The sequence below is a fragment of the Nothoprocta perdicaria genome, unplaced genomic scaffold (assembly GCF_003342845.1).
Source record: "Nothoprocta perdicaria isolate Ctin4 unplaced genomic scaffold, notPer1 scaffold_6, whole genome shotgun sequence".
Taxonomy (NCBI): Eukaryota; Metazoa; Chordata; class Aves; order Tinamiformes; family Tinamidae; genus Nothoprocta; species Nothoprocta perdicaria.
Window position 1 is genome coordinate 2,985,506 of NW_020455865.1, and position 11,696 is coordinate 2,997,201.

At 39.7% G+C, this 11,696-nt stretch overlaps 1 protein-coding gene across 1 annotated transcript; it reads right to left on the minus strand.

The window, feature by feature from the left end:
• Positions 1 to 748: 748 nt before the first annotated feature.
• Positions 749 to 10,553, minus strand: WDR5 (WD repeat domain 5). The gene is made up of 13 exons (XM_026049382.1): positions 10,347 to 10,553; positions 9,366 to 9,474; positions 8,090 to 8,163; positions 7,104 to 7,193; positions 6,515 to 6,604; positions 5,998 to 6,081; positions 5,091 to 5,146; positions 4,903 to 4,949; positions 4,472 to 4,547; positions 3,582 to 3,615; positions 3,041 to 3,115; positions 2,526 to 2,613; positions 749 to 1,746 (listed from the first exon to the last, which is right to left on the minus strand). The coding sequence occupies exons 1-13, from the start codon at positions 10,425 to 10,427 to the stop codon at positions 1,646 to 1,648; spliced, it is 1,005 nt and encodes a 334-aa protein (XP_025905167.1). The 5' UTR covers positions 10,428 to 10,553; the 3' UTR covers positions 749 to 1,645.
• Between the last annotated feature and the right edge of the window lie 1,143 nt (positions 10,554 to 11,696).

Here is an 11,696-nt window from a genome sequence, read left to right on the forward strand (position 1 = left end):
TTCCAGGGTGAGATACAGTACACCTAGAGATAGGAGCTTTTCCTGGTGATAAGGAAAAATACTCAAAGGAGACTGGTATTAGCAATAGGCAGCTTAGCATGCCCACGTGAACTCTTGCTTTTTTATTTAAAACAAAAAAAAATGTACCTCATGGTATAATATTAATGAGCAGCTGTCCTCCTTAAAGGGAAAAAAAAAAAAAAAGGAGGGAAGCCCCTGTATGGCAGGAGAAATTTATACTACAATGACATTGCAGGTCCTAGCAAAGGCCTGAGGGCGATACCAAAACAAAGCAGCATTGTTGAACAGTCTGTGAAGTCTTAATTAGTAAAAGCTGAATCCTGCACTATGAATGAGAGGACCCTACCCGGTCTGTAGGCAGGYAGAGCAGCAGAATTCCTTTCCCCTTTGCTAAAGGTCGCTGGAAGGCTTTGTACTGATGTTGCCTCAGCTGAGGACACCCTCACTTCAATCTTCTTACTTTCTTTAAACAAGTTTTGACTGGAATTATGCTCTTCTTTTCCTTCTTCTAAACAGATGTAAGTAGCACTCCATTTCTCCTTCCTTAAGAAGCACTTCCTTCTAAAGATGTTTTAAAAGAGGCTTCCTGGGGCACAGACACTTCACATTAGTACACTCCTACCACAAGCATACACATAAAATCCCACCTTTTTATTATGGCATATGGTACTTGTTGCGATGTGTAAATACCACATGAGTATGACAAAAGGGRAAAGAAATACCAATGCCGAAATAGATACAGAGTCATGCCATTATCAATACAGTTTCATACGATGGATTTTCAAAATACAAAAGTTTGGCTTGTTTTCTTTTTACATGGAAATAACTTTACAGTGTTCTGTGATCTTGCTTTTAATCCAGAGGAGAAAAAAATTAAAATATGCTGAGAACAACTACAAGCAGGAATCATTTTAATGGTTAACAGAAGAACTGTAACTTTGCTCTAGAACAGGATCTATTAAACACACGTAACAAGAGGTAAGCAACTATACAGAAGGTAAGAGGAGATTTCACCATAGGAGGCAAGTCAAGGGCAGGAAGGGGGAAAATCTGGAACTGCATGGTTTTATTTGGTCACAAAGTTTGAGCTGAGTGTTTAAAATGAAGCACCCTTAAAGATGCAGCACTCCTATTTAAAACAATACAGAAACATCCAATAGACTAGAACCTACATTCTGAAAAATAAAAAATAAAATAAAAAAAATAGACATTAAAAAAAAAATCCACGTATCTCTAGGCTCATGACTTAACTTACTGTTACAAAGCAGACTGGCAGCTCTTCCTTAAGCAGCAACAGTGCCTAGAAGTAATGCCACCAAGAAGTACAGTATCTTTGGGGTGTCCAATAGAAGGCTGACACTTCTAACACGTTGTCAGAATGATCCATTTGTCTGCCAAAAGATTAGGCAAGAGGAGGAGACACTGCATCTTTTTTTTTCTACCACGTGGCCCAGCTCTAGCAAAGAGCTAAGACGTTTTCTTTGGGCCAAGACTAACAGAAACCACTTTTATTAAATATTCTTCAGCTTTCCGGCCAAACTGGATTTTTTATTCTCATGTGGATTTTAGTATTTTTTTAAAAAAACAACTTTTCCTGACAGTCTCTAAAGTGATACTGGAGCGTTTAACAGTCACTCTTCCACAGTTTAATTGTTTTGTCGTTTTCTAGTGCCGCTGATGCAATGATGTTTTCTGTTGGGTGACAAGCTGTTGAGATAACAACATCTAAACAAAAAGAAAAGATCCATAAATGTCATTATTTAGAGAAAGGATAAGGTGCTTCATAGTAGGCATCTGATTTCATAAAATGAGGGCTTATTGCTGCTACATCTTAGCACAGCATAGCCAGTGGATTGCATCCCTATAGTAGAATTATAAATACATTATTTATAAATATTTGATGGCTTTTGCTTCTCAAGATGATGAAACAATCACTACCAAAAAGCACGCTCTAAGTGGGCTCCCCACGTTGAGAGTAATCTTTGAAAAATGTTTGATACATTACAAAAAGTGAGAACTCTCTAGGTATTAGTTCCTGCTTACTGGACAGCAAAGCCCTTGGAATATTCAGACACAGTTCGCAAAAGGCCACTTCATTTTTTTAGGTACATTTACAAACAGTTGATCACAGCATTCCCTGTCAGATGTAACTGCATCTCCACCAAAGTGACATGTCAAGCTGGCATTTATCCTTCCAAGAGCTGAAGCTTTGGAAGGTACTAATAAGCCATTTAAGGTCACTAGCATCATAAGTAATTTAAGGATCTTGATCAACTCCAAACTCCAAGAAATTCTTTTGTAAGATGGTGTCAAATTCAGAGAAAAAAACTGCATGGCACTAAAAAAAAAAAAATTATAAAAAGGGAAGAACTTCTAGGGTTCAATTAAACTTGTGATAATAAATAATTCAAAGAGTGTGACAGTCAACACTAAATATCAATAAGCAGTGCTAAAGCTAAGCCTCTTAATAACAATAATAGTAAACACAAAAGCCTCTTTCATACCTGTGTGACCTTGCAATTTCTGTACAATCTCCTTTGTCTGAAGGTTCCAAATATAAACCAGGTTGTCTTCTGATCCGGACACAATCCACTGAAAAGAGAGAGAAAAAATAAGTTATTTTGATCTTTCTTCTCAGAGGTATCTAAGCGCTATTACTGAATATTTTACATTGTTTTCATATTAAGAGCAACTTCCAACCTTTTAGGGCCGACTTTCTAAGTGTTTTATTCCACAGCACTATGATATATCTTTGAACCAGGACTTTCAAAGGCAGTTTCTATCCCCGAACTAGGTTCCTCTACAAAATTCTACCATTGCTAGTTCACACAGTAGCCATCACTTCTATTTAACTGAACACTATTCCTTTTCTTTCAAGGCAAATCCATTTTTAGATGAAAGGGTAGAGATGTTTATGAACCAAACTATCAGGCAAGATTTGCATTATCCTTATCTCCCACGGATAAAAGTAGTAAGAGTATGTTTTTTATTACTAGAAGCAATTGAAATAAGTACTAACCTTTCCACCAGTAACAGAGAAATTTGCAAATATGCAGTATTTCTCATTTTTGTGTCCCGTGTAGGTCTTCAGGCACTGGAAGAGAACAGCCACAAGATGTAAAGTACAACTGGGAATTAGTTCTCTCACTGCTAAGCACAAACTCCCTTGGTAGCGTAGATTAAATATCTCTGCCCATGTTTCCCACCATGCCAATGTATCTAGGGGATGTGGAAGTCATCTCTGTCCTAAAACACTAAACAGTCATTGGAGAAAAGGAAGTAAAGCCTTAATTTGCCACTTCCCACAGAGAAAGAGAACAACGTCAATTTACTGTTCATAAGATGTTATTCACAAATACAACTTTACTCAGCATCACAGAGCTTGGCAAAAGCATGTATTCTTTTTCCTCCAAAGGCATGTTTAGTCTCCTTTATTAAAGACAATACTACTTCTTCATATGGTATTGATAAAATGTTGAACAATTTAAAAAGCATATACAAAAGCCCAGTCTGCTACAATCTTAGTTAGAGCTTCATAGTGAAACAGAATTGTTTTTTACCTTTCCTTTGCTGTAGTCCCAAAGTTTAAGAGTGCTAGAAAACAGAAGATAAACCTTTTAGTTATTGGATTTTTTTTTTTTAATTCATGTGACAACTTTCTGGTTACAAAAAGGGCATCTCCTAAAGCCTCCCTGGGTCACTGTAGCCTGGTTTTGAAGGTAGCTTTATTAACAACACAGCATCAAGTTTTACTGACAAGCCATTCTTATTCTCCTCCACAGGAATGTATTTAAAATATCCCCTGACACATGCAAGCTTCTTCACAGAGAGTGACCAGGCAGTCTAAAATCAAATCCTCCTGCAAGCACATACAGATCAAAATGGTCCAATTTTGGAAATTCAGTCCCGCACTGGGATGTTTCAGAGACTCAACAATGGACTGAGACCCATGACCTAAGAAAGGAAAGTCTCTGAAAGCAACAGCATCATTAATATCTGTGAATGGAGATGACAGACCAGCTAATGCTGCATGGAAATCCTCCAGGTGAATCACTCTCAACACAAGCAACCCACCTGCACTGCTTTTATGCCTTAAACATAAAGCTATTTATATCTTGCTGCCTTTTATAGRCTAGGTTTTCAGTCTCGAGTGATACAAGAGAATCCTATGATTAATGTGAGGAACTCCTGAGGTTCTGAAAGGCAGACAAGGAGGAATGAATGGGTGTTGTAGTCACTAAGCAGCACCAAGGCTTTAGAAAASCTAAGTTCTGCCTGTGCTGTTAGCAAGGCGTAACACTCAGCACACTTTACAAGTTTGACAGCAAACACAAACTTCTTGTGGAGTGTCATTACTAAAACCTAAAACAGCTAAATAGCAGCAAAAAAGCTTTATGTGATGCTCATGAACGCTTCAAACCTATGGTCTTTTCTTTTTTTAGATACCTACTTGTCCAATGTTGCAGCTAGTATGTATTTGCCATTTGGGGAGAATTTCACAAAAGACACAGGCGGRTTATCATCATCTACGGCGAAAATAAAAGTGGTGTTAAAAAAATGCACAATTTTATCTTTTCACTGACAGAGAATTGCTTCTCACAATAATCCAATACGACTGCTTCACTTGAGCAAAGTTTAAGTTTTGTTGTCCCTTGGTACTTCCAAGAAAACTGTAAGAATACCACACAGCATTCCAAGAGAAAACAAGTTCCTAGGCATGCAAGAGAACAGTTCCTCCTTTTGCAATACATRGGAGGACAATATTCTAACAACAGAATGGCAGGAAGACAGGGCTTAAGGAAGCCACTGTTCACAGCAGAATATCTAAATTACAACTAAACACCACAGAACATAGCACAAACAAGGAATCTTCCTACTTACCAATCAGTGTTTTCAAGCACTGGCCTGATGCTGTATCCCAGATTCGACTATGAAAAACACACATAAGACTCATTACTATCAGTTTTAAAGCCTTTGTTTCGACTTTAATGTCACAAATCTGTATTTTTAAAGGAAAAAGTCTTTTCTGAAAATATATGCCTTACAGCAGAGAAGAAATAACCACTTACCAGAGTCCATCATAGCTACTTGACACTATCAGGGACCCATCACGATTAAAATGCACCTGTGATGTTATAGAAAAGGAAAGAGATAATGATATTTATAAAGACTAGACGTTTGAGCCCCACTGAAAGCATTTATGTCCCAATATTGACACTGAAATTCATATTTATGGAAGCATAAAGTCAACCTGACATGCAATGATAGTCACAAGTTTGGATGAGCAATATTATCRAAACAAGACTCTCTCCAGTTTCCCTGGCCTAATTATAAAAGAGAATGAAAACTAACTACAGATGATTATTCAAGCATCAGTAACTAGAATGCATGTATTTCCTCAGCRGTTACAAGAGTCTCTCAGCACTATCACATAAGGATGTTCTGTTCAAAGAATCACTTCCTTTCATAACAGCAAACCAAGGAAAACAATTTTAAGGGCAYGGAATTCAACCTTGTAGGTAGTCACACACATGCTTTGAGCTCCTCCTTTCAACTGCATGCCAAAATGCTGCTATTTTAAAGAGCAATTGCTCCTGATGCAAGTGCATTTGCAAGTGTGAAATATGTTCTAGACTAAGCAAAGCAATCTCACACATAACAGTACCTGTAGCTTAACATACCCAAGGCTTAATATTCTCTTAGCATTTCTCTCATTACAAAAATATAAAGAGGTGCACATTTTCTGATTTTCTTCATTTAAACAGATGTTGTTGTATTCCAAGTTACCTTTATCCACTAAAGGTATGAGATTTGAAATGGAGCATACTATGTAATTGCTACTATATTGTGTAAAACTAAGAATCAGAGCACAATCACACTGTTCTACAGAGGGGGAAGAGAAGCTCTCATCAAAACAAACAACCACCACCACCACACCAAGCATATTAGTGCGTTCATTTATCTGAAGGGACTTACAGCTGAAACGGGGTCAGAATGAGCAGGCAACGTCTTGAGGCACTTCCCTGTTTTCACATCCCATATCCTCACACTTTCGTCAAACTGAAGATTGAAGAAATGCACAAGGTGATTTAATGATGCACCTATTTGTGGCATTTTAGGTGCTACAGTCTGAAGCAAGACTAGATGCAGGGGCTACGTGGATTCCTCCATCCACATTGCAGCTGCATCAGAGACCTAGGACAGAAACAGTGTGCAGGGTAGCACGAACAGATGGAGAAGAGAGTTCCCTTAGCTCCTCCTCTCCATGCACAAAACCTGCACCTTCTGAGGATGAGGTAAGGGCTGGACTATGCCCACAAGCAGAGAAAGTGGTGACACCGCACAGTTCATTTGAGTGTGTGTTATGCATGTGGAAGGAGATAGAGAATTGAGATAAATTGTGCACAGCATTCACTTTGCAGAAAAAAAAAAAAAAAAAAAAAAAAAAAAAAAAAAAAAAAAAAAAAAAAAAAAAAAAAAAAACACTACTTACTGATCCAGAAACGATGAGATTTGACTGTGGGTTGAAGTTGCAGCAGAAAACATAGTTACTGTGCCCCTTCAGTGTCTTTAAGCACTTGCCCTGAAATAAGATTTATCAGTTAAATATACAGCATCCTTTTACAGATATACAATTAAGCTGCATTAAGGTTAATCGCCATGCAGGAAACAAAGAAGCCATCTCTAACTCCTGATTTAGAAAGGCATGAAGCAGTTACAGGAATATAACGAGTAAGTAAAAAAGAAAAAAAATAGGAAAAAAACCCCACATTATTTTAGCGATCAAAGCCTGGAGTTGTATCGCCACCATAAGGCTTAAGTGCYCTCAGAAGATAACCAGAATTCCCATGGTAGCAAAGCAACCCCTTCTCCAAAAAGCACACAGACTAACTCCCTCATCCTCACGGGCCCTTCAACCAGATACTCGTTATTACCAGGAAAGAGCATAGTTTTTAAACAAGAGCCAATGCTTAAAACTCTACCTTCTCTCACCATAGTACTTCAAACCTGTCTCTCAGAACAACTTGATTTTTAAGATGACAGCGCAGAGGAAAAGGAAGATAAACAGGCCCTGCACTCACCGAGCTTACATCCCATATTTTGAGAGTTTTATCATCGGAGGCAGAGACAAGAAGGTTGGAATCTGATGACCAGGCAACATCAGAGATACCCTAAAACAAAAGAAAACAAACTCTGTTCTCAGCAGTGTTTCCTCATCAACACAGGAAAATAGAAAACAGACTACATATTATATCCACCTCTGAAGCTAGCAAGAAAATTCAGCATTAGGAGTTGGGAGTTATTTGACTGGATTAGTGATCCTTTCACTCTTCAGCTTAATCACACTCATACGCTTCAAATACATCAATGACTTGTTCACATGGCCCCTCTTTTACTGTGGCCACCAACACCCTTTCCTGGAATTCATAAACACTATGCTATATAAACTAAACTGAGTAAGTATTTTCTCCTGATGACAAACGGCTTGCTTTTTATGGTCTGAGTTCCTAAGGGTTGGTGAAGAACCAGATTCTACTAGGGTGGGGTTTTTTTTGTGAGTCTTCATCTTTGCTTATATAACTTCAGCGTGTAAAAAAACTTGGTAAAATGAAGCCAAAGGGGTTTGTGTTATCTCTAGGACTTTGGAGAACAAGTGTTACGTTAATGCATGCAAAGACACACACACACACACAAAAGTCACCTTAAAAGGCAAATTGTTCTGCTCAAGATGCAAGGGAAAACAAATTAGGACTATTTACCAGGACTTTCATCCAAGAATATACATTGCTCAGTTTATAGTGGTGGTGGTCCTGAAATTCAATGTCTARAAAGAACAGCTATGCAGCACATGCAGGTACTTTCTTATCTGGCTTGCAATTACCTCTGTAATTTCTGTCTTGAACTATCACACAGGACTCTATAAACAAAGAGGCTCAAAACCAGACTAAGGAACAAACTTTCTGCACAAATAAATCCAACCATGAACAGAGATTACTGAATGAAAAAGTAAAATAAACTCACTACATGTAAACTGCATTCAAACACATAGCAATCTCTTCATACTTACCAGTTTATGACCAGATATTGTTTTCTCAAACTTGCCATCATATGCGCCCCAAATTTTAATGAGTTTGTCAGCAGCTGGAAAAGAAAGTGCCAGTTAACAGACCAGCAGCACTGACAGCTCCAGCTGTCTCCTCCAGGTAGGAAGAAGCATGTTAACAACTTCCCTGCAAATATTGTRAAGTTTTCCCTCCCCAGGCAGCACTCAGCGCATAAGGCAATATGTAAATGGTAAAGAACAGCTTCGTGCATGTCAAGCTGCAGCAGCTGACATGACACAAACTGCCTGGAATGTATAGAGTCTCCAGTCATTTTAGTTTCTCTGATGACAGCTTGGGCTGCTACTTTTACTTCAGACTGCCAGGAGTACAAGTAGTCCCGTTCCATGGGGAATGCTGAAGAACTTTTCCCCCCCCCCCATCCAAGAACAAAAATTGCACTTCAACCTGAGTTGAATTAATGCCTGCAAAAACCCAAGCACTCTATCTGTTACTGTGTAAACTTGCAAATGACATCAGAGAAAAGGGGTTGATATTTGCCAGATGTAGATGCTGGAAACTTTTTTGGGTGGAGGGCAAAAGGGAAGAGGAGGAGGAGGGAGAAAGGAGAACGAGTGTTTCGTGAGAGTACTTGAACAAAAGAATTATTTACGTATGGTGCACTGGCCTTAAGGCAATATGCAGTAAAGCCAAGGATCTAAGTCCCTACCATATTTGGGGGACGTTCTAGCGGCCCTCACAAAACTATATCAATACCTTTCTAAACATTTCAATATGGTTATCAAAAGCTCTGACTCGTAATACTACGGGTAGCAGCCATAAGCAAGCGTCAATCCTCCACCCCAGATTCCACAACCCACTCTAGCAGARCAAATCTCTCGTCAACAATACTGTAAGATAGTCTTCAACAATTCCATTTATCATGTTCTACCCTTTCTCAGAAACATGTTTGTGCCTGCAGGTCCTGCAAACAAATTTTACTGAAAAGCTTAAGCTAGATTTTTGGTGATGCAAAAAAAGAAAAGGAGTTTCCTTTGTCCTGGAACAGAATCTCATGAAGACAGAGGACTCAGGCTCAGACACAGAAGACTCGAGGTACAAAGCAAGAGAAATAAAAATGAATAAATAAAAGTAAATTGACAGCTTTAGCATTTGTCCTTTTAAGAAAAGCCCTTACACTACAGCTATCCTCCATCTTACCAAGGCAAGATTAGAGGCAAGGGGATCTTTAAGGCCCACATTTGCACACTTTGGACAAGATATTAAGAAAGTAATACTTACAGGAGCTGGCTAGCCATTCTCCGTTGGGACTAAATTTTACTGACGACACTGCCTTTGTATGTCCTGCTAGCGTGAACTTTAGAGCATAGTTTGGTTTTACTGGTGCGGGCTGTAAGAAAAAGAATAGGTGTGACTGAGTTTATAAACACCAAATTTAGTATCTCAGTGATAAGTTCTGTATCAGATCAGGTCACCGCACGGTACTGAACTGCAGGAATTATCGCTCTAATAGATTCTACTGCTTACATTTTTCCCTTTCTCCAAATTCAGAAAAAAAATGCCTGGAGTCAATAGTGCCTCACTGTATATGTACAACTGAAAACTCATCTTTGGTTTGAATCCAATCTCAAGGGATGTTAATAAACAGCTGAGAATGATCSCACAGTCCAACCACAGACTCCGTGATAGATTAAAATAAAACACTTCATACTCATCTGCATAGCAATAGTAAATGTTTGCACATTTTAAACTCATATTCAATCAAGTCAGAGACCAATTCTTCTATACCTCCCAAATCCCAAACTTTCTCTTTCCACTATTTGCAAAGTTCTCATGGTTGAATGGTGACAACTGCTTTAAACATTCACAAGCTTCAAAGAAGCTGAACAATAACCGCTCCTCCACCCTGAAACTAATATTATAAATAAACCAAACTTCCAGTCACCTCTAGATCTTCCAAGGATACAAACACCAGAGATTTCTAATGTTGGAAGTAGCARAAGACTATTTCCTTTGCATGAACTTCAAAAAACAAAATCCAAAAATACCCCAGCACAAGAGAGATTGTACTTCATCTGCTTTTCCTGGAAGCCTTTAGCGCATTTTCAGCTCTACACAACAGCAGATCCAGAAAACCTGAGAAGTTCTTAATTCATATCAGGATTCGATTTCTTTAAAACCCCTAATTCCACTTTGCCTTTTGAATATGTAGATAGTTTCCATGCGTATTTACAAAGATCCTGTTCAGAGGCCCCCACACACCTTGCTCTGATTGGTTGAGGAGGAAGGAGTAGATTGTGTTTTGGTGGATTCTGCATCTGGCTTCTTTTCTTCTGTTGCCATGGTTTTGAAGCTGGCAAATGAGACTTATGGTGCTTCAAGGGGAGAATGAATGTGCTGCTTCAAAAGAGCCCTTGCCACGGAGAGGAGAAACCGCACTGGAAACGAAAACCTGGAAGAAAAACAAAATATTGTTAGCTGTCAAAGGAAGCTGTCAGTCACTAGGAGAACTAGACCAGCATAATTGCAAGTCCACAGAAACGAGTGTCGAAAATTTAAAAAAAAAAAAAAAAAAAACCTACATCTTTTATGTACAGCGCAGAATCCCACAAACAGTCTTAACAAAACACTACCTTTCATTTATTTCATGCCACCAGACCTATCAATGCACAAGATCAAGAACCCAACCTACGGCCTTTTAATATTTCTTCGTAAGCCTTTTTTTTTAGAAAAAAAAATCCATTAAAACTAGAAATCATTCAAAATAAAAAAAAAGAGCTTTTAGGCRTGGCAGGCTTTTTGATACAATACTCCCCAACATGCCCACAAGAAGTTCTTTAATCGCATAGTCAAAACAACAGTTTGCACAGAAGGCGGAAGGACAAGTCCTGGGCCTTTTCCTTCAGATGCACCAAGACGCTGAATACAAAATGGATTATAATAACGAAATAAGGAGGAGGAAGTTACAGGCATATCCAAAGCTTGAAATCCTACTGGGCTACTCTCCCCCTGCAATTCAAGCATTCCAGTCTCACATTCCTCCCCTAAACGATGCTCAAGAGCATCAAACCACGTTGCTTTTCCCCCCTCGACTARAAGCCAGGCTTCCACTGGTCTCAGCACTTGGTTTTAGCACCAAAACCCAGCCAAGCGCTGGGCCAGGCTGCTGCACCCCGGGCCGACACCACGAAGGGCACAAGCTCATGCAGCCCAGCCAGGTCCCGGGGCAGAACCACCTCCACACCCGCCACGAGGATCCGTCTCCCATGCAGGTTTTGCCACACCTCRTTACCGCTGCTGCTTTTTTTAAATATTTTCCGCTGTGAGCAGCAGATTTGGGAGCAGGAGCGTTTGCACCTTYCCCTCCTCACACACCCCTGGGAGGAGGACGGGGAAAGGGAGCCCCCAGMCGCTCCCCCAGCGCCCTCCGCAGCGAAAAGCAGAAATTAAAACTTTTCCGCGCCCAAAACTGCCCCTTTTGGGGTCGGGGCTCCCCTGCCCAGCGTTGCCAMTGGGAAGGAGAAGGGACGGGGGGTCCCAGGACATCTCCCTGGGGAACGGGGGTTCTCCGCCCGCAGCCCAAACTTCACCCGGGATGAACGTTGGGGGGGA